General features: G+C 34.7%; 3 protein-coding genes and 1 non-coding gene across 4 annotated transcripts; 1 reads left to right on the top strand and 3 right to left on the bottom strand.

The window, feature by feature from the left end:
* Positions 1-446: 446 nt before the first annotated feature.
* Positions 447-6,697, bottom strand: LOC140818783 (carbon catabolite repressor protein 4 homolog 1-like). The gene is made up of 12 exons (XM_073178828.1): positions 6,118-6,697; positions 3,842-4,604; positions 3,209-3,295; positions 3,051-3,134; positions 2,890-2,976; positions 2,644-2,730; positions 2,054-2,107; positions 1,869-1,960; positions 1,663-1,777; positions 1,415-1,559; positions 1,093-1,244; positions 447-629 (listed from the first exon to the last, which is right to left on the bottom strand). The coding sequence occupies exons 1-11, from the start codon at positions 6,273-6,275 to the stop codon at positions 1,099-1,101; spliced, it is 1,818 nt and encodes a 605-aa protein (XP_073034929.1). The 5' UTR covers positions 6,276-6,697; the 3' UTR covers positions 447-629; positions 1,093-1,098.
* A 3,583-nt stretch (positions 6,698-10,280) lies between these two features.
* On the bottom strand, positions 10,281-11,708 carry LOC140818521 (large ribosomal subunit protein eL21z/eL21y). Its single transcript, XM_073178506.1, has 2 exons — positions 11,428-11,708; positions 10,281-10,677 (listed from the first exon to the last, which is right to left on the bottom strand). The coding sequence occupies exons 1-2, from the start codon at positions 11,662-11,664 to the stop codon at positions 10,420-10,422; spliced, it is 495 nt and encodes a 164-aa protein (XP_073034607.1). The 5' UTR covers positions 11,665-11,708; the 3' UTR covers positions 10,281-10,419.
* On the bottom strand, positions 11,128-11,242 carry LOC140818864 (small nucleolar RNA SNORD14). The gene has a single exon (XR_012115095.1). It is a non-coding gene; the product is annotated as a small nucleolar RNA SNORD14 (small nucleolar RNA).
* A 1,226-nt stretch (positions 11,709-12,934) lies between the features above and the next one.
* Positions 12,935-15,467, top strand: LOC140818379 (uncharacterized). The gene is made up of 6 exons (XM_073178316.1): positions 12,935-13,122; positions 13,205-13,255; positions 13,820-13,871; positions 13,936-13,994; positions 14,141-14,186; positions 15,049-15,467. The coding sequence occupies exons 1-6, from the start codon at positions 12,997-12,999 to the stop codon at positions 15,192-15,194; spliced, it is 480 nt and encodes a 159-aa protein (XP_073034417.1). The 5' UTR covers positions 12,935-12,996; the 3' UTR covers positions 15,195-15,467.
* Positions 15,468-22,266: the final 6,799 nt, after the last annotated feature.

Below are 22,266 nucleotides of genomic sequence, written 5' to 3'. Positions count from 1 at the left end.
CTTATTCACGATCCCATAAGGGTGGATATGAGGCTTAAGTTTGCGCAGACGATGAAACACTCGAGGGGCAATCACTGTTTTCTCGCACCAAAATTACCAATGATAGCGTGTAATTATGGCTCCGAGGTAAGGGTAAGCACTAATCCGAATGGTGTTATTATTCTAATATAGATTTCTTCCTCCATCGGATCACGTGGACCACATATATTTTTATCAGGGACCATTCCAAATGTGGAAGAACCTATTTTTATTTTGTCAAATCACATAGAGAGAGTAGCAAAGAAAAAGCCACGCTAAGCCACATTTGGAGGAGAGTAAAAGGTCGCTGTGCAGGTAAAAAGTACCACGGATTATTTTTTCATTAAAAAAACTGTTGCCAGCAGAGAGAAGAAATTACAAATAAGACCAATCACTGCAAAAATATTTCTATAAAGGATGGAAAAATAGGATATAAAATATGGCATTATCATAAATATTTTCTATGAGACAAAGGTGGCATGATACAAGTGACTCTCATAACTACAAATCCCACAAAGGGATAGACCTAGAAAATTAAAGATGAGAACAATCTAAACATTAAATTCACTTTTCTTCCCGCTACAAACTTTCAATTTTTTCTTCAGCCAGACCTGCATGAAGCATAGCAAGCACACCAATCATTACATATCCAAATCTCAGAGTAGAGACTGTTGGCATAACAAGATTAAGAGATTGTGTTGGAGCAACAAACATGGGCGTGTTCAAAAATTGCATGGCCGTGTTCAATCTCTACCAACTACGAAGCAAACATGTCCAAAGAGAATATACAAAATAGTGTGTAATTCGTGTCCCAATTGCATGGCCGTGTTCAATCTCTACCAATTACGAAGCAAACATGTCCAAAGAGAATAACCAAAATAGTGTAATTCGTGATTTGTAACCGAACCATTCAGGATCAGTTCGGTGAGAAAAATATATGGTATAATCAGAGTGCTTTATAATGTACTGAAATTGGAGCCCCCAATCAATCTTAAAAAAAAAACGGGAAATAATATCGGAGAACACTGTGAATCTAATCTAAAAGAAATTTACGTACGATGTTGAACGGCTTACCTATCGTTAGCGTCTAGTCCTAAGCTTACAACGAAACTCCGCCAAGAGCGCTATGTGATCAGAAGACCATTCTGGAGAAGGAAGAGCGGTATCTTTTCTCAAGCTATCCTCATCCAAGAGCTCCAACAGAGACTCCACGGTCAAGGAATCGGCTACAAGGACGCAAACATTTCCATAAATATAATAAGACAGCATAACACAAATTAGAAACTATCCAGTTTTGCTAGGGTTGGGGAAAGGGGAGAGAGGCAGTGAATGAACTAAAAAGATTACAAACTACCAGAACTTATTTCAATGAAAAACTGATGTAACTCTAGTATACCTGAGTAAAATATGTAATCATGAGTACCAATAAAATCTCTTGTGCAGTTCGTAAATAGTGGTTCATTTGTAGCAGGATCCATTCTCCTCCTTTGTTCCAGACCAAGACCGACACCAACTCTTGCAAATGATGAATATGCACTTACCTAGAAAATAAATGCCATGCCACAAACACAAATATTGAAATTAATATGAACACAGCAATAGGCTACAACATCAAATACTCGGAAGAGAATAACAAGGTCATACCAATGGCAGCTGATGTGTGAGTTTAGCAGCAGGGCGAAGAATGCCAAGTGGGTCAACGGCTAATTCAGGATGAAGTGGATCCACCTTCCCCATAGCAAGGAGGGAATGAGGAGCACTGTATTACAAACCCCCAAAAAAAAAGAAGCTAACACTGATGTTCCAAGACAAAAATGCATGCATCTGATTATATTACAGGAGTACAACACCTTCCAGGAATTGAATTGAAATCCCCACACACCAGCATTGGGATGTCTGCACTAGCAGCAATTTTTTCCAGTCCTTTCAATAGCGTGTGGACCTGATATGGACAAAAGCATAAAGAGTTGCTTTGATAAATGGAATTCCAAAGAATGTAAATATGTTATTTGAGAGGATGGCCTCAGAAAATAACCTGCCAAAGTCTGACATCCTTCAACTCTTGATGCACATTTACATGTGTGTTTGCCTGTTCGAGAAACATGAGAAAGATACAAATCACGAGGTTCACCCCCGAGTAACCATCCAAATTAAGTGTGTAAAACATAGCCACGAAAAAAGCAAAGGAATAATTAGAATACACTTGAAGACATCATCGACAAAGCGATTTGAGAAATTTACGGAAACAACACAGCAACTAGCATTAAAAAGAAAAATATCAGAAAGAATCTCAATCGAAAGATTTGTTCATTGGATTTTTAGCAGGACAACAAATAATCTGCAAATACTATCTAATTGCACGGAAATTATCACGGCTAGTTGGCTACTTTGATGTACCTTCTTACCTGATATTACCTTTTCAAAATCGATGCGGCAAACAGCAAAGAACATTACGTATCCATTTCTTGCGTTGATTTGTACATATTTATAATTATATATCTTCAACAAAGTTCGAGCTCGTAATATTTGATTCAAACATATTTATAATAAATCATATCAATGCTGAAAATAAAATAACAAGTTAAAATCATAACAATAAATAGTATTCCAAAATAGAAATCTTACAACACAAACAAGCTGGCGCTTTCCAGGGTTATCAATGCCCTGGTTACCGAACTTTGCTTCAAGAACTAAAATTAGTGCAACATTATCCTGCATGGAAGATAAGGGAAATTAAATCTTTGTCCACTAAAACAGAGATAAAACCCAACTAAAAAGGTTAAAATTAACATAATCATCACACTAGATTTAATTCTGAACTAGCTGTAACCCAGTAAGCAAAAAAAGCCTTTAAATCTGTAAGTATGGTACCTTGACCAGTCGACTCAAAGCATTCTTCTTTTGAGCGCTAGGAACCAAAGCATCAGTTAGAGATTGTGCAGCTTTGTTAAATTCAACCTACATTAAAAAATGTCAACAATGAAGCTGATATAAAGGAGCTCAAAACACATTCATTTTGGCACTTTAGTTACCTCATATTTTTTGACATGTGAAAATCTATCACGGCGGAAGAAAGTAGCACAACCATCAAGGGTGTTGATGTTCCCGCTAAAAACCTGCACACAACAATAGCATGGTGTATCAATAACATCTTGACTTTATCATCTTGATTTAACCTAGGTCCACCAACCTCTGTTGTTTTCCTTTTAAACAGAGCCTGATAGCCATGCTTATCCAGCTCAGGCGCAAAAAATTCCTCAAAATGATCACTTTGAACCTAACGAAAGAAATACACCAGTAAAAAAGGGTTAAAAAGTTAGAAAACATTATGGAAATGACAAAAAGACCATTACCATGGCTCAAATCCGGCTACTACAGGCAAAACAACTTGATGAAAAGCATCCATATGTTAAAAGGAAAGAACAAACAGCTCTATCAAAATGCGAAATTCGTATTTGCAAAGGGCTTATCATATATATTTTGGAGAAGTGACAGATTTACAAAACAAATTAAACACGACACTTCTTTCTATGTAAAGAGTCATCAATAAAGATGAAAAGATTTTTCATGTTTTAAGCGTCTTTTAACAATCGAGCTTCATCCAAACTGGAAAATGCCTTCGCTCGATGGCTTTTAACAAATGCCATCAACCGTTCCACGAAAAAACTGTTAGATTTTACCTTTTACTGCCTAACATTTTCAATTTCCACGGGTCTAAACATTTCACATGTTCACAATAATAATGAACAACTCAAATACACTAATAACATCTAAAAGTTTTAAAAAGAAAAAAAACACAATACAGTTTGCCACAGTTGTGTACCTCCTGAAGACAAACAATGTCTGCATGATAACCAATTATTTCTCGGAAGACGTTTTGTCTGCGGTAAGTCCATGAAAGAGCCCAGGATGGGCAATAGCTGTATAATTCACTTGTAGCATAAACATCAGATAAGATGTTGTATGAAAGCAGAGAGAAAGTCCCTGCAGATGAAATGCGACTATCCAAATCTAGATGCCCAGGAACATCTATTCCAATAACAGAAATCATACGCCGTGGACAAGGTGATGGAGCTGGAATCACACGGGATGTTGATAAGGAACTAGCAGGACCCACGGACAATTTTGTTTCTACGTCTATTACAATGCACTCAAATTTAAGAACATGACCAATATCATCAGCTGTTGGTGTATATGTCTTGAACCGTCCAACTTCAAACCATGTTTCGTCACCACTCCTCTGAGTAACTGCAACAGGATACAACGCAGTGGTTCCATTGGACAGGCTAGGATTTGATTGAGAGGTTGGCAAGTTCATATTGATCATGTTTGATGTTGTGCTACTAGTACTGTTGAAGCGCCCAAAAATCTCTTCCTCCTCGTTTCCATTTTCGTTCACAGCACTAGCAGCACGCTCATGCAGAACTCGATGATGTTGCCAGGCATCAGAAAAACACTTTGGAGAACAATGGTAACTCTTGGCAACAGGAATTTTGGCCTTAACACATCCAAGGCATTGTAATGTAGCTTGTTCGGTAGGATGAACCGTACAAACCGCGACTTTTTTATCACTTTGAACACGATACCTACATAGAAAACCAAATATTAGTAAGAAAAACCAGTAATCTGATTCCAAATGTCATTCTATCATGTACGCAACTTCTATCCAACTAATCATATAAAGGGGTTGTATAAAAACAATCACGGTAAAAAAGGTCCCTCAGACCAAGTGTGATATCATCATCAGTAGTCAAGTATCAGCCTGAGATAAGATATAACGGAATATTAATCAACACAAATAAGAAAAGAAATTTTCAGCAAATAAGATCAAAGTTTCTCTGGATTCCACAGAAAGGCTGGAGATATAATCCAATTAATCATTAACTAAATATTCATTATCAGTCTTTAATATTATCGTTCTCGTCATTATCAACAATCCCTCGTTCTCGAACTGGTTGAGTTGGCAAAATATCTCTCTTTACTAATGATATAAAATGCAAAAAGATTAGAGCAATTAAAAAATTGGCAATTGGTAGTTCAAACCAACAAACCCCCAAATTATATATTTAAATATAAAAACAGTAATGTAAAGAGTGCCAATCAGCTGCGAAACACGTGACACACATTTCCATGGTTCGCTGCTAAGTTCGCAGAACGGCATCTGTCGCAACAGTTCCAAGCTAAAACAGGTGCGTAACTATAACGCCACTTTTTTATGGAATATTGGCAATTTCGCGGCTATCACATAACGCTACGGAGATTTCGCCGCCGTTGCGGGACGTTTTTTATTGTTTTATTTTTCCCATTAAAAATTAGTCTAAAATTTTGCAAATTATCTAATCATCTCTATTTTTATTTTAAAAAAACCCCGCAAAAATAACCCCGATCGTTCCGCGAACGAAATGCCTATGGAACTCGAACATCAGCCGCTGCGACAACCAACACGACCTGATTTTTCCACCAGGGCATTAATTTGTGCGACATTGTAACAGACAAACCTTATTTAAAAGCTAAACCTTTGCAATTAACACATCAAGGACAAAACAACATATAATAACAGAGAAGAAGATAAAAATGCGACAGTGAGCTGTTAGCATCAACCAATGATGAAAAGCCCGACTACTGCCGCCATTAACATCAGGCCAAATAGGGAGAACGAAATCTAACAAAAAAGAACATTTGAAAATGAGAAAGGATATGGGACCAACTTCAAGACAATGCATTTAAGAGAAGTTCGTACAACCGTTGTTGGATTCCATAAATTTCCAAATAATTTCAGAGTTGATCACATACCTGCAGATTCAGATTATTGAGAAGATGATTCTCCTTCAAAATCACAATTAGGTGCTAAATACAAATAACAGGCAGAGAAAGATAGAAAAAACAATCTCGGAACCCACTAAATTCTCACCACTGGGTAACACAATTGATACATCCAACAACGACATAATAGCGTGAAAAATCTTTAAAACTCAACTTTTTCATAGCTACACACGCAAAAGCACAATAAAAATTATCATAAACAACACAAAAAAGAACATCATCAATCATCGGGCCATCGAAAAGTCTGACACACAAATCAAGCTAAGAAAAACTAACCATTTATATCTTAAGAAACTCCCATCGACAGGGTTCAACTCAGTGACATCATCGGCAACAACAGAGTTATCGGGGCGTTTCAAAAGCACATACGGCGTCAACTCGCATCCTACTATAGGTATATCGGACGGCACGTGCACTCTCAGCACACTCAGCATTTTCTACTAACCTCTCGATTACTCGATTTCTTCCCGTCTTCCTCCAACTTCGAACGAAACCCTAACGCAACAAAATGAGCAGATTTATGAAACAACAGAGGGCGGCCTTGTGGCGGATCCGCCATCACCTCGTCACAGCGCCAATCGCCAGCCTTGCGCGTTCAAAACCCAAATAAAGTTGCAAAGTAGGAAATCGAAAGATAAAAAAATCTCGACCGACAAGGGAAAATGAAAATCTCAGAAACCTCGAATCAGGAATAGCTCGGAAACAGATTATTCACAGAAATTTAATCAATTTGATTTAAACGATAAATTCAAAGAGAGAGAGAATCAATTGATTGGAGGATTAGGGTTTTACAAAAGTTAGTGTGCAAGAACAGAGTTCATCTCGACACATTTTTATAAGAGGTACGCTGCTACACTACATCTTTCTACTATATCTTTTTTTTTATGATATGTAATTTTTTTGTTTTCGATTTAGATAAAAGACCATATTATTATAATTAAATATAACAATCGAGAATTCGTTTCAAACTTAGAATTTTGATGTCAAATATTAAAAGTTTCATTTTTATAATATTTTATAACGATATATCGATTATGCGTCGATCGAACACATTTACGACTGCTCGAACGCCTGTCGTCTAAACTTTATGCCGTGTTTGAATGTCTTTCTAGTCTAATTAAATAGCAAAAAAATGTTTATTAAATGGAGAATCAGAATATCCCATTTTCCATAGATCTCTTGGTTGCTATAATCTGATTTTAACTAGTTACGGGAAGATTTAATATTTGGTTGGTTGCAATATATATTAAACGTTGGAGCTTATTGATTTCAAAATGGACAATTTTGCTTGATTAATTCAATTTTATTTTACCTGCTAAACTCCCATTAAAATAATGTATTCCACAATTTTTGTCTTAATTTTTAGTTAACCAATGGTAACAAAGTCCCCTTTTGCAATCTAATTTTTTATCATCTCCTAAGAAATACCTTGTTAACTTTTGGAAACTCCAAAAAAAAAATTATGTGTAATTAAAGTAGGGTTGTCAAAATCAAACACGACTTAAAACCATACATGGTTCAACCCGAAAAAAATCAGGTTTGTATTTGGATTTCGAGTTCGAGTCAGATCGGGTTGGACCCGATAACTGACCCGAAAAAAATGAGTGGGTTGGGTTGACCTGAAATTTTAATTTTTTTAAAACAATATAATTATTAAATATTGCTTATATTTTTATATATTGTTTGTCTGGAAAAATATTTATTGTATATTAATATCATAAATTTTCAAAATTTAATATTTATTTTGAACTTTTTTTTATTTTTAAACAATTATTTATTTGATTTAATAAATATATTTTATTTTTCTACAATTAGACTTTGAAATTTAAATCATATATACGAGGGAGATTTTGTTATTATGTGTTTAAATTAAAATATTTTTTTTTAAAAAAAGCATATTTAATTTTCTTTAAAAAAATTCAAAATCGAGTTTATCGGGTTGATTCTGTTCGAGTTCGGGTTGGCTCAGGTTTGCGTTAGTCAATTTTTGAATAATATTATTGTTCAACCCAACTCAAACCAGAAGTATGGATAATATTATTGCTCGGGTTTTGAATTGAGCAATTTTGAATAATACTATTGATCGGGTTTTGAATTGAGAAAAAAGTATAGATATTTTTAGTTATATAAAGGTCTTACTTAACATTGTTGATCTATGTTCCTTTTTCTATTTATGTAATCACCCTAAAGCGATGTATAATTGCTTGGCCAAAATTGTGAACCGATTATGATTATTACTTGTGCGATTCTGAAGCCTTTCAATCCAAAAATGGGTATCCTCTTGTTTTTTCCTCAGCTTAAAGTGCCTGCTCGATAGTCTACGCGGATGTATGGCGGATATGCAACATAATTTATGCAAATAAAATCTTGACTAATTGAAGCAAACAATCGATGTAAATTTACCAATTGTTTCGTGTTTTAGGTATAGGAGGGAGCAGGTTTCTGCCTTGTTCCGCTGAGGTCATCTCCAATCCACTGCACTACGTTCTGCACTACATTGGTGTTATACTAAAATCATCTACAACCACATTGCACTACATTTTACACTACAATAGAATATTCCAAGAATATTTTTTTTTTTCAATACTAAAATCATCTCCAACCATCTCCAATCGTAATTTTTGTTGTTTTTTGTTCGTAATTTGTATCATTTTAACGCATTATTAATTTAATCTGTGTTTTTTTTATTTTTTGTTTTTAGACTTAATTAATTTCTAATCAGAATATTAAAAATTTTATAATTAAAATTTCAAAAAAATATTAATTAATTAAATATTAAACAATTAAATTAAATTAATCAAATAAAAAAAATAAAAAAAAAATTATGACGCAGCAATTTACACATGTGGAGCGTCACCATTGTGGGCGAGGCGGGGCATTCTCCCTGATGCTTCCTGTCAGGGTAGAGTCACTTAACATCGTCCATTTCATTTTTGATACCACGCGAGGCGTCACTTGACCCTTCGACCTAACAAATTCAGTTCTTTTTGCTTGTATATTTCGATAACATGTACAAACCTCAGGCTCCTCTTAGTTTTTTATCCTTGCCAAAGTATATCTCAAACATTAGGAACCCTCTAACAGTCGGGTATCGGTTCTATCCCCCAATTCCAACGAGTTCTTGACAAGTATGCCTGCCTAGACCGATAAATCAGAAGCTAATTTCCAATAAATTCAAAATTTTAATCCCCTCTCCCATCTATATTAAAGGCAAACTGATGGACAATAACAACATAAATTAAACTGCAAGAATGTCGAGATGGGGTGATTTAAGCTGTCAAAAATATAAGTCATGAAGATTTTCACATGCAAAGTAGCCGTGCAATAGAGCCAAATCAAGAAAGAAAAATTTACTCATAGAAGAGCATTATTTAGGAGGTTCGATGCAGTAAAATGTGCATATGCAGTGGTTTCTTGTGCATCTACCCCGCCCTTGTGGCTTCAAGGAGCATTTGTGCATGCATTTGTATGAGTCGCATTTTCTCGATTGCATCCTCTCGTGGCACCTGTGCTCTGGAATCCAAACAGAATGTGCTTCAGTCAATCTCCAGGCTGCACCAAAAAATAGATTAAAAGAGAACAAAACGTAAGGCACCCAAACGACGATTTAGCATCCGAGCAAGTATGTAGTAACATAACAGTGACCAAGAAAAGAAGCGATGGTTTAACAAGAAGCCTAAACCTGCTGAAAAGCTAAATATGACGAGGAAAAAGACTGCAACAGATAAATTCTTCATCCTGAATTTAGTTGAAAGACAACACCATCGAAGTTCTGGCTCCAAGCCCAAGTATTCTCTTTAAAAGCATTAGCTCAAAGAAAAGCACCACTGTTTGTGGAAGAAAGGACCGGAGGTAGTATTATATATGTTAAAGTAACAGAATTTGTACTTGTAGAGAAGGAAGTCTTCAATGGTACATAAGTTTAAAATATTAAAAAGGCATGCAAGTATTTAAATATGGCTAATAATATGTCACTAAACTTGTTCAATAAAATGTTCGATGAAATTTCTGAAAATATTTAGGTTTTGATGTGTCAAGAGAAGATGTATTGTACAAGCATGGTGTAGAAACTCGGTTATGAAATGCTTAACAGGTCCTTTACTCCAGCACAAGTTCTTTTCTTTGCATCCACTCCTAAGTTGAAGCTACACGAACTCAATTTGGTTTGGGATCCTCTATTTGGTTTTGAACCATTTGATGAATGACATAAAGCCATACTTCTAAAATTCCGATAATTGCGAAATGATATGTGATCAATTATATTTAAGAATCTCTATTAATTTCATCGAATGGTTCATTTATTGGAGATAATAAACAATACCAAGAGGCTAAACAATGGCTTGAAATAAAGAAACCAAATTATTATCAACTTATCCAAGAAAGCAACTTAGATGACATACAACACCAGCATGTTTTAATTATAAGGTAAGAAATCAACGTGTTCCAAAATTGGTCCAAATTATCAATTCCAAACTTGTCCGTTACACAATCGATGAAGGAAAATAGAACTAGTCCGATGCAACAATATCCAAAAAGAAATAAAAAAGAAAAGGAAAATCCACAGTATCCAGCCAACCCTCAGTAACCACCCTTGAGATCATTGACCACATCGTATGGAATAGGAGTGACAGTTTCTAGAGTTGCCCCTTCCACCATGAAACCAGGTTTGGGTCCCTCTGGCTGCCTCTTGGTGCTAATAATTTTACCTTCTGCCTTAGCCTCGGCCTTCAATTGGTCGTTCTTTTTAATCCTTTGCAGGATTTCTTCATGGCAACGTGATGGCTGAACATGCTCCACACGAACATGTAGTCTCTTTTTTATGATTCTGTTTCCAACCTGCAACAAAAATAAACAACGCATTTCAGAATAGCTTTTTCCTCGTGGTGAAACCGTGAAACTTAAATGAATGTCAATTAAGAAAGTTTAGACAACGGTTTCGTTATTTGCTGCACTTTATATTCCTACAGCTCTCAAGATAAATAAAACATATAGAAGAGAAGGCAGATAAACGCCTTTCTAAGTTATGGCAGCAAATGCCTCACATAAACACAAATTCGTGTGAACGAGAAAAGTCTCAATCATTCAAGGACAAAAAAATGCATAGTTGTATGACCACCAACGGGAATAAGTTGGTCATGAGAATTACAAGCATGAATCTTTATCATCAACACAGACTACTCTCGACAAGTTACTTTAAAACCCAATCTCAAGGAAGTTAAAACTTTGAAGTTACGATTAAATCAAAATATATAAAAACAACCCGTAATCGCCAACATTGAGAAAGACAGTCTCAGACATCCAAGGAGACAGCATAAGCTCTCAAGCCTGGCGAAGGCGAGAGCTCTTGGGCGGCCACTGCGAATGTTTTGAGAAACAAGCCTTGTGTTTGTCATCATCGACATAATATTTCATCTCAATCGCGCAAATAAACAACCTTTACCGAATTTAAATGCGCCATTCTAAAACAAACCTCACAAAGATCATTTCAACAAAATTAGAAACTTCTCAGAAATTTAATTTAAATAACTATATCAACAAATCGATATAACCGAAAAAGTAAAAATACCACAAACACCAAATTCTCACCTGCTTATTGACTTCGACACCGATTGCACGCTTGGTGACGTTCCAGACCCGACCAGTTCTCCCGTGGTAGAACTTGTGGGGCATACCTTTATGGATCGACCCGTTAACTTTGACATCAACGTAATCTCCAACTTTGTAGGTCCGCAGGTAGGTGGAGAGATGAGTCGGACCCTTCTTGCGAAAGGGACGAGCGAAGAGATCCCTCGTCCGTGCCCTCAAACCGTGACCCGCCGGCATTTTCCTGTGTCGTGTGAATCTTCAAACTACGGGAGGGAATGAATTCAAGCGATTAAATAGTATCCGGGCACTAGGGTTTTAGGATTTGAGATGAATGGGCTTGGAGTGGACATCAAGCCCAATCATGAATTTATTTATTTTTAGTATACTTTTTTCAAAATACTTTCTATGAAAAATCATTACTTATGGATTCTATCTTCTTCTTAATCAATAAAATATTATTTTGATCAAGTTATTTAGATATAATTTTATTTAATATTTTCTCTTAAATTTTTGGATGAGTAGTTTAATACTAATTTGTGAGAGGAAAACAAAAATGTTTTAAATTAGATGAAGATGAATTATGTTTCGAATGTTAATTATATTTTCATCGGTTTATTACAACTAAAGAGACATAAATCAACTGAATTGTTTCGAAAAGGTAAAAAAATTTCTTTAAATGACATAAAACTAAGTCATTAAAATGTTGCCGGAATTGATAGCTAGAATTTTGCAAAATGTTCCTTTGAATATGTGTCATAAAACGGACAATTCTATCCTACTTCGAAAGATTTACTCTGTCACTAAATAATATATACATGTATAGCATTTAAAAATAGCTACAATAATTTTATTAGCGTTTATAAATGGGTAGAATATAGAATTTCTTATAATAATTAAATTTTAAAATATTGATTTTTTTACATTTCATATGAGTCTACCACAAAAATAAGAAAAATAAAAATGAAAATTTCAAACCCAAACCTAAAGTTTTACTATCAAAAAAAAAAATTTCACGTAATTTTTAAATATAAAATATTAAGTTTTAAATTTTGAGAATAATAATAATATAATGATATAACACATGTTATATACATTAAACAAAATTAGTTTAATGATTAGTTTGATTGATTTTGGTTAAAGTAGTGTGAAATGTAATAATAATAATAAAAAAAAAACACGCGTAAGAAAAAAAGTAAAGGAGAGTACATCACCTGGTGTAGGATAGAATTGGCATCATAAAACTCTTTCAGTTTTTCTTATGATGTTTGTAAATTGAGTATTGATCTATTAATCTCCTTTGACTTGATCAATTTTTTTTTGATTTAAAATCATATTATTTTTATTATCTAATTGTAATTATTTTTTTATCTCATGCCACGAAGTAAAGAGCTTAGAATATGGACACACAATAGATTAAATTGGGTGGAATGTAAATAATATACACAATTGGAGTAAACTGACATCAATATAAGTAGAAGGGGGGAACTGCAATTAATCAACCCTTTATGATAAATCTGCCCATAGATAGATGCAGCTGGAACAGAGTGCTGGAGAAAAAGAATAGGTCGAATGGGGACTCGAGAAGTGTACGAGGAGAAGCTTCGAAGAGGGAACCTTCACCACGATCCCACCATCAAACCCGGCCTCGGCTCCGCCCGCTGCCCGCGCTGCCTCTCTCTCTTAAACCCCTCCAAAGTATATACCACGCTAGCTTCGTTACCTGGTTGATTTTGTTTCTTTCACCGTACATATTGTTTTCCTCGTTTTGTTACCACAGGAGAAATCGGAATGGAAAATCGCTCCAGTTCTGCACGATGTTACTGCCGTGGTATAGCCATCTTTTTTATTATTTGTAGTTTTGGCTGTTTGCGCATTCATATGCGTTAATTGAGAATATGAATTTTGTGGTGCCGTTGTTACTATATTACTCTTGTTTAATATTTCCATGAAAGGATGGATTCTTTACATTTCAGTTCTGATTCCCTTGTCTTGTTTTGTTTGTGTTGTGAAGCCTTTTATTTTCTTTTAAATCTTGCTTATTTTAGAGATACTTGGGTTGATATATATATATATATATATATATATATATATGGAGAGTTGTTTAATTCTTTTCAGTGGTATCATAGTTCATAAGTTTGAGAAGGAGATGCAATGATCATCCATGCTGTTACTAGTACTCTGTTTCTCCATACACAAACCGAGTTAGGTTTTGAGTAGAATTGGCGATCATGTGCCCCCTGCTTTTGAATTGGAGACACAAAGAACACTTTTTTATGAGATAGAAGATTTACATTTGGATCTAAAAGGGACCTCGTGCCTATGTACCACACTGATTTTCGTCTCCAATAATGATTCACCCTTGATGCAGTATGCTTTTATATATTTTGAATAGGCGGGTTCTGGACTTGGAGGGATGCTTAGTGCAGTCCATGGATTCAACACAGGTATATGAACTTTTTACTCAAGCAATCCTTGAGCTTGCATGTTACTCATGATGTCATTCTGCAGGAATTCCTTATGTTCAAAAACACGTGAAGGGGCCAAAGTGGCTTCCGTTTATTATTGGGGTATGACCGCTATACGTCTCTTCGCTTCCACTCTTATCATTTTGTATATTTCTTCATCTCTGCTATCAGCTGTTTAAATTTCATGAACACGCATTATGCCTTCTGTTCACGTTTCTAATAGAAATTTTCACCTTTACTTTTTTCAGCTTCCACCCCTCTTAATGTTTTCTGCTGCCAGCGCCGCCTTTGGAGGTATGGATCAAAAGGGTTCATCTTATCCAAGGCTTATAGCATTAACTTTCGACTACATTTATTTGAATTTTGAGGTGATATCAGTTTGGTACTTTCAGGCTATGATACATATGATTAACATAAACAAAATGTTTGCTAGTAATCAAATGAAATTTGGCATATGATGAATACACGGAATAAATAATTTAGGCAACTGCCATAATCCTATATTAGAAAACATTTGTTCGGTAAGTTGTATGACCAAAACTTCAATTTTCACTTTTAGAGGAAACAGATTACTGAGATCTAGCCAAGGGAATGTGTTGATTCACACTCCTTTAGTGGCATTTGACTTTTATTATGAACTTATGATGCATAATTGAACTTTTCTCGAGCTTTTGGGGCTGATTTGGATTTTATGTATCGCCCCAACCTCTCTCTGAGTGACAATGATGGTAATATATGTAATTACCAAGCACCTGGCATGTGTATCCCACTGTAGAAATTGCTGTGAAACTGCTGGTTGTACTTTTTAAATTTGTCCTTACATAAAGTTGATATCTGCGTACTTGGTTGTTTAATTGCTCTTATTTTTTGTCTCTATTTTAAATTTACATAAAGGGTCATCTGGTCCGGGGGAGTTGAACAAATTGTGAATTTGCATTTCTAAACCTTCAGCAATTCCATTAACTCGTAGCTATTTTATCAATTGACTTGTCTAAATTGAGACATGGCTTATGTTCTATGGAGAGCGTTGTAACACAGAATTACTTGAGTTTTGACAAAAGTATCCAACACTTGTTTCTTTTTAAGACATTTAGTTATGGAGGTATTGATCTCATTTTTGTGTCTTGGAGTAAATCAATGATTCCTAATTTTACAGGCTATGCACTTCCAAAGTTCTCTCAACTAATCGTGACATCCTACTATTCTGCATCAAGCGCATCACACTATGGCGTGTCATTGCTCACTAGGCACATTGAAGAGGACCGATTATCCAGGATTCAACACAAAGAGCTTAGAAGATAACTTGCAGGCGCTGAAGTTATTTTCATTTGTGTACTTTGTCTTCAGTTTTGTAATTAACTCTACTTGTACTTGTAACTAAGATGGTAATCTCAAAGGTTTTGTTTTTCCCTTAAAAAAAAATTCAAGTGTCGTGTTACTCTTGAAGAGCTGTCAATTTGTTCACCTGCGATTTTATTTTAAAGTCGGTATGCTTTCACTGTGTGAAATGTAATGAACAAACAAAATTCTCGTGACGAATGTTTCACCAGGATTTGGTGCCCTTCACCACGTCAATCTGTTTAAATATGTACTTTTTCTATTCCTATCAAAGAAGTTGAGCATGTATAATTCACCTCAGAAGGGATAACATCATCTCTGGCCTGTTTGGACCAAGGCCAGATATTTATAATGCATTATGAGAGCGCTTAGCTTATAGAACATGTGCCCTCTCTACTATCGTTTTCGTGCATTATATTGCTCTGTGTTTGACTTGGGGATTATCAAACTACCTTCGCTTAACCCCTCATCATCTATCCTGAAAAGATAAAGAGGAGCAGGAGGGTGCCCGCGTCAAAGATGACTGTTTCTTATGTGGCATATTTTCTAAGAAAGCCATGAAATAGAGTTCTCATCAGAGCTAATCAGGCTGTCTTCTTCAACTGAAAGATTGTTAGTGGAAACTCAAGAAAATATAACAATTGACGAGGATATCATTTATTCTGGAAATGGAATCTAGTTCTTAAGCATTTTTGGCATTTGTTCTCTAGTTTATCCATTATATATTTTCATTTCACTTGGGAAGATTGATTTTTTCTATTGCTGGTTTCTTCCTATTTTCTTGGTTTTCTAGCTATAATTTTGGAACTTGTGTGGTGATGATCTTTGAGATTTTGCTGGCTTTTTATGCCACAAAATATTTTGCTGGCACTCTTATTTTTGCCTCATCACTGGGTGATTTTAAACATGCTACTCTTGAATTTAATTTTCTTGGATATCTACTGCTTCCACCATTAGAAGATCATCGTCAAATCTTCGGTGCGTGTTTCTGGAAGTTTTTCTTGCTTTATGTTCTCGGCCCTGCAATCAGTTTAATTTTTTTCCCTGTTTCAATAATCAATTTAATTTTTAGTGCACTTCTTTTGGTTAAAATAATGATGCTGTTCTTAAAGTTCATATTTCCACCTTCTCCCTAATACGGGTGTTGTTCTGCAGATGCATTTTTATTCCGTCGATTGTATTGGTACTAGTTTAATGCGATCACTTCCTTATCTGTATTTCTGCTGTATAAGACCGCTGTTCACTTAACTGCTGGTTTGCCATTCTTGTAGGACCAAGTCAATGCATCTTGCTTTTATGATACAATTGCGAACAGTTTTGCTCATTTGATACTTGTTACATATTAAATTAGTAGATTCATTTGACACAGTTGCTGAGACTTAATTGGTTGAAAGTAAACGAGGCTGCATTCAGCAAGTGTATGAAATACTCGGTATGGGCTGGTAATTCAGAAGCTTTCACTTTTATAGGTCGCTTTCTTCATTATACCTTGAGCTATATTTCTCTGCCTTTGCTGGACACTATAGAGAGAAAACAAGATTTTGCATAAAGATGAATGGTGATTAGCAGGCATGGATCTTGCCCTTTTTCTACTTCAGAATTACAAACAGAAAGTATACTTTCATGATAGCAACAGATTTCCTTCATAAAACATTGCTGCAGTTGTATTTATGCGTTTGACTTGTGAAGTGACCATTAACACAGCCTAACGTCTTTGAATGGAGGATGGTTTTTAAGTTTGTTTTGGTCTCGACGCCGAAATGGATAGTGTGTTTTCCTTCATAGTATGCATGTAATATTTGGATTCGTTGGATGAAGAATTCATTTAATATTTGTACCTGTGTTCACCTAATAGACATAATGTCGTGCATCAGGCATATACTCACCTAGTACAAACCTGTGCCCGTGCTGACCATCATGTGTAGATGGATAGTCTTTTTCGTTGCTGCGTGTTAGACGGCTGGACTTGCAAGCACGAGTTTACCTGATACTTGTAGCCTGTAGGGCTGAAGTACCGACCTGTACATCTCTTTCTTCTGCATCGAGACATGATTTTCGAGTTAGACAATTGGATCCCATGTTTGCCATATATCAAGCTTCACATGCTCACCAACTTTCTTTGGGTGGTTTTACATTGTTTTGATAGTCATGCCATTGATTCTAATATAATTATTGATGTTTTCTAACTAAGGAAAACCACACTTTAATACTGTATATATATATTTTTTTCCTTGCTATTATACCTTATCGAATTTATTGATTTATTTTTTCAAATGTAGTCTTTTCTATGACATTTCATTGATGTGATGTTAACGCGATAGCACTAACGTGATGTATACAAACTAAAATGTCACACCTTTCTTCTATACTTGACATGATTAATGATACTTATACTTGTAATCAAAATGGGGTTTGAACGATATACCTATATTGTGAAGCAATTCAAACAAAGGGCATCAATTTGACAGTTTATAAAAAATTTGGCAAGATGTCCCTACATTTTGTATAAGCCAACAACCCAAGCAACAATATCTATAAATACATATAATCATACTATTGTGTTGAACGTCGGGGAGCACTTTTGACAACCCCATGCCCCATGAATATATATTGGCCAATAGGTTTGGTGGACTTAAAACCCCCCATGATGTCAACAAGCTCTATATCATTTAAAACATTCATTTTCCTTTCATGTTCATGACATAGCGCTCATCTTCAATATTCATGAGTTCCTTTCATATTAATACATAACAATGGAATATAATGCTATATTTTCATCAATAAACATAGTAACAATGTACATATAGAAATAATCAATGGAAAGCAATTGAAATCATAATATTACTCATGTATTACTTCAAGAACATGCCAACTGACAGTCCAAGCGTACAAATACCGGGTTGAGACGATATTTCTCGCTACTATGCTGTCAAATACATCAATAGTTCAATTACTATGTTTATACTAGGTGAAATTTACTCCTCTACATGTATAATAACCAAGAGATATAAAAACTTACACCCTTAGGAAGTTCTTGTGATGGAGAACTAAATTCTAACTTCAAAATGATGAATAAAAGGAAGAATGGAGCTTTCGGAGGATGGATCTTTGTATTTCTTTCGAGTTCTTACTGCTAAAGAAGGTAAGGAAGTGGTAAAGAAGCTCAAAGATTTCGAAACTTATCTTTTCACATATCAGGCGGCGCTCGGGCGGTCATTTCTTACCACCCAAGAGCGGAACTCTTGGCTCCAAAATTTTGAGAAAATATGTACTGGCGCTCGGACGGTCATTTCTTACTGCCCTGGAGCGGAAATCTCGGGAAAAATACTGTACTTGTGATATAGGGGCGCTCGGGCGGTCATAACTTACTGCTCGGGTGCCAAGCATTCTGTTCTGCACGCGGCTTCATCAAAGATCGCTCTAGAAACGTTTCTTCCTTTCATAATCTGAAAAAGTGGTAAACATGAAAATTTGTAGACCTATGTCTTGCTTGCATCTTCAATTGGTTTCATGTCATTTGGAGGTCTGAGCAAATAGTTATGCTTATTTTCCCAACATTTGTCAGTGAAGGAATGACGATACAAACGACACAATTCGGGGCACTTTTGGCTTGTCTTACACAATGATTTGGACAAAACTCAAAACATGAAAATTGTAACATTATAACTTAGCTTTCTAATGGTTGTGACCTCACATAATTCGGATAATTATTCAAATCATTATGCTAAAACTCGTAAAAACCGTCATATTTTCATCTCATTTCCTACAAACTTCCATTACACTACTTTTATCCTCACATCTTACTATCACTATTGAGACACATATTCATTCTCAATACACTATGGACAATCTAGAAATCATATTCAATCTCAATATTGATATCTTAATCAATATGTAAAACATAATGAGCTAAATAACTACATAATAAATGACATAAACGCATTATTATCATTTGTACGAGTAATCGGACATTACAATTCTCCCATCCTTCAAAGAATTTTGTCCTCGAAATTTGACGTACCATATAGTTCAGGATATCTCTGTTGAATTTCGTCTTCTCGCTCCCAAGTTGCTTCTTCGATTGCATGATTGCGCCATAATAGTTTCATTAAGGGTATTTCCTTGCCTCGTAACACTTTTGATTTCTTGTCGAGGATTTGGATTAACGAATGCACCAGCTGCTTTTATGGAATTAACGAAGAGAATTTTCAAGCCATTTTTAGACAAGTTTGTTATTGTGTTTATAGATGATATTCCCATCTACTCACGAACTGTAGAGGACCATCGAGAACATCTGAAACTAGTTTTGCAAACTTTGAAGGATAAACATTTATATGTCAATCGGAAGAAATTCGAATTTTGGTTTGAACAAGTAGCATTCTTAGGTCATATCATCTTAAAATAAGGCATATCTATGGATCCAAGGAAGATTGAAGCTGTTAATAACTTACTACGACCAACTAGTATTACCAAGCTACGTAGTTTTCTTGGGTTAACTGGTTATTACCGTCGTTTTATAGCGTCATATACAATGTTATATTGACACTCTAACAGAAAAAGAAATAAAATTGATAAAAATTGGAAGACTTATGATAAAGACTTTAATTTGATGATATAAAATATTAAAATCACATGACCAAAGTTGCAATTTTTTTTAATTTTTAATATATTTAAATTATAAGAGCACACAAGTTTGTGCTAATTTGGGCATTTATTCAATAGAGCTCGAGATATAATAAGTTTGAATTTAGCTACGATTTTAGACATACTAGAATTTAAGTGGCATGGCTCAATGAGCTTCGAATTCAAGTTTAACAACGAAAATGTAAATGAATCGGTTACCCACGTTTATTTCTATTCTTCGAAAACTTTTTGACATTAAGATCATTCATTTTACTGTTAAAAAATTAAATCGGTTCCAACTGTAATCAAATTTAAATTTGAATTGAACGGTTGACTGAATACATAAAAAAGGTTCCGACTCAATGAGATACCTACTATTAAAATAAAAACTACGGTTCCAAATCATATGAGACGGATCTCTATTGGGTCTTATTAAAAGTAACTCCGAATATCTTTTTATTGTTTGGTGGGGTTCCCGTCTCAACAAAAAAAAACGGTCTCACACCTACCTCCGAATAATCTTCTTTTTCTCAAAAAAAAACATAAAAAAAATAACACTCACACATTTAGTTCATTTGGATTTGATAGATTTTGCTCATTTGTGCATTTGAGAGACTATATGAATTATATTCATTCGTTTTACAGTCATGTTTGTATCATTTTTTTTTCGATTGTCTCATATATGGCAAACAATTGTGTGAGATGTTCTCACGGGTCGTATTTGTGAGACGAATCTCTTATTTGGGTCACACATGAAAAGTATTACTTTTAATGCTAAGAATATTACTTTTTATTGTGAATATGGATAGAGTTGACCCGTCTAACAGATTATGATCCGTGAGACGATCTCACTTGAGACCCACTCCTCAAATATATAGTTCAGTTTCTACAATTAATAGTTTTTTTTCTCTTTTTTGTAAAATATGTAACTATTTTTTATTGAAATAAATATGAATAAAATTTTGTTTTACGATGATTTTTTTTATAATATGTGTGAAAACACCAAATAACACAACAACACATTTGGGGACAGAGATGATAATAAATAAAGACAAAAATTTGTGTGAGACGGTTTTATAGGTCGTATTTTGTGAGACATGTATCTTATTTGGGTCATCCATGAAAAATATTACTTTTTATGCTAAGAGTATTACTTTTTATATATTGTGAATATCAGTAGGGTTTACTCGTCCCACATATAAAGATTCGTGAGACCGTCTCACAAGAGACATACTCATCGGCAAAAACTTATGACAGAGACGGTCTCACGAGTCGTATTTTATGAGACGAATCTCTTATTTAGGTCATCCGTTATTATGCTTATTGTGAATATCGGTAGGGTTGACCCTTCCCACATATAAAAATTCATGAGACTGTCTCACAAGAGACCTACTCATAAATAAAATATTAGCAGAATAATTTCTCACTTATAAAAAGGGAGAATACAAGGATTACACATTAAATGGTTTTCACTTAGTGGGGCATTGAATATGTGGTACGAACGAGGGGGGCTGCGTTTGTTTTCATACAATAATAAGCGTATGCTACGATTTTAAATCAGACAAAATTTTTGCTTCATCTCAATCAGTGCATTGGCAGTGTGATTAATTCCTAACCACAATATTTATTGATTAAAAACACACATTTGTAATTTTGTAGATGAGTTAATTTTTCCTATGCTGAATGCTCGTTTTTTTTTCGTGTGGAGAAAAAAACCAGATATTCGGATCGAGTTAAATAAGTAGGTATAATTATGATTTTGAAACCGATGGTTTATTGTTTACAAAAAAAATTATAAAGAAAAAATAAATTATAATTATGTTTTTTAAAGCATTTGTAAACACTGTATATTTCAATGAAGCTCGTCATAATCAAATCAGTCAAACGTGACTCAATTCAGATTTAAATTCAATTACAGTTGGAACCTATTTAATTTTTTAACAGCAAAATGAATGACAGCGCTCTTAATGCCAAAAAGTTTTCAAAGAAAAGATTTACCGATATATTCATTTACATTTTCGTTGTCTGCTCTAGGCATAGATGTTAACTTGCCCACCACTACGTACCACATAGCGCCGCAAGATGTTTGCATAAATATCTTGTTAAACGTCACATCGATTATCTTCTCATATAGAGGTTTATGCAAACATCTAGCAGCGCTCGTGAAATGTCTAATAACAAATGTATAACATATCACACAAATACACACACACACATATATATATAGTAGATTGAAGGGCATGTGACAGATATTTAACTTCAATTTTTTATTATTATTTATTTTTGTTGTGTCGATATATATATATGAATGAACTGCATCTGCCGCTGCTGAAACACATGCATTCGTACCTTGCTTTTAATTATGTTACAGTCAAATTATTATCATAGTTATTACCGGAAAAATGCATTGATA

Source organism: Primulina eburnea, chromosome 17 (genome assembly GCF_022965805.1).
Source record: "Primulina eburnea isolate SZY01 chromosome 17, ASM2296580v1, whole genome shotgun sequence".
Taxonomy (NCBI): Eukaryota; Viridiplantae; Streptophyta; class Magnoliopsida; order Lamiales; family Gesneriaceae; genus Primulina; species Primulina eburnea.
The sequence above is the reverse complement of the archived record's forward strand: the minus strand, read 5'-3'. Positions and strand labels throughout refer to the sequence as shown.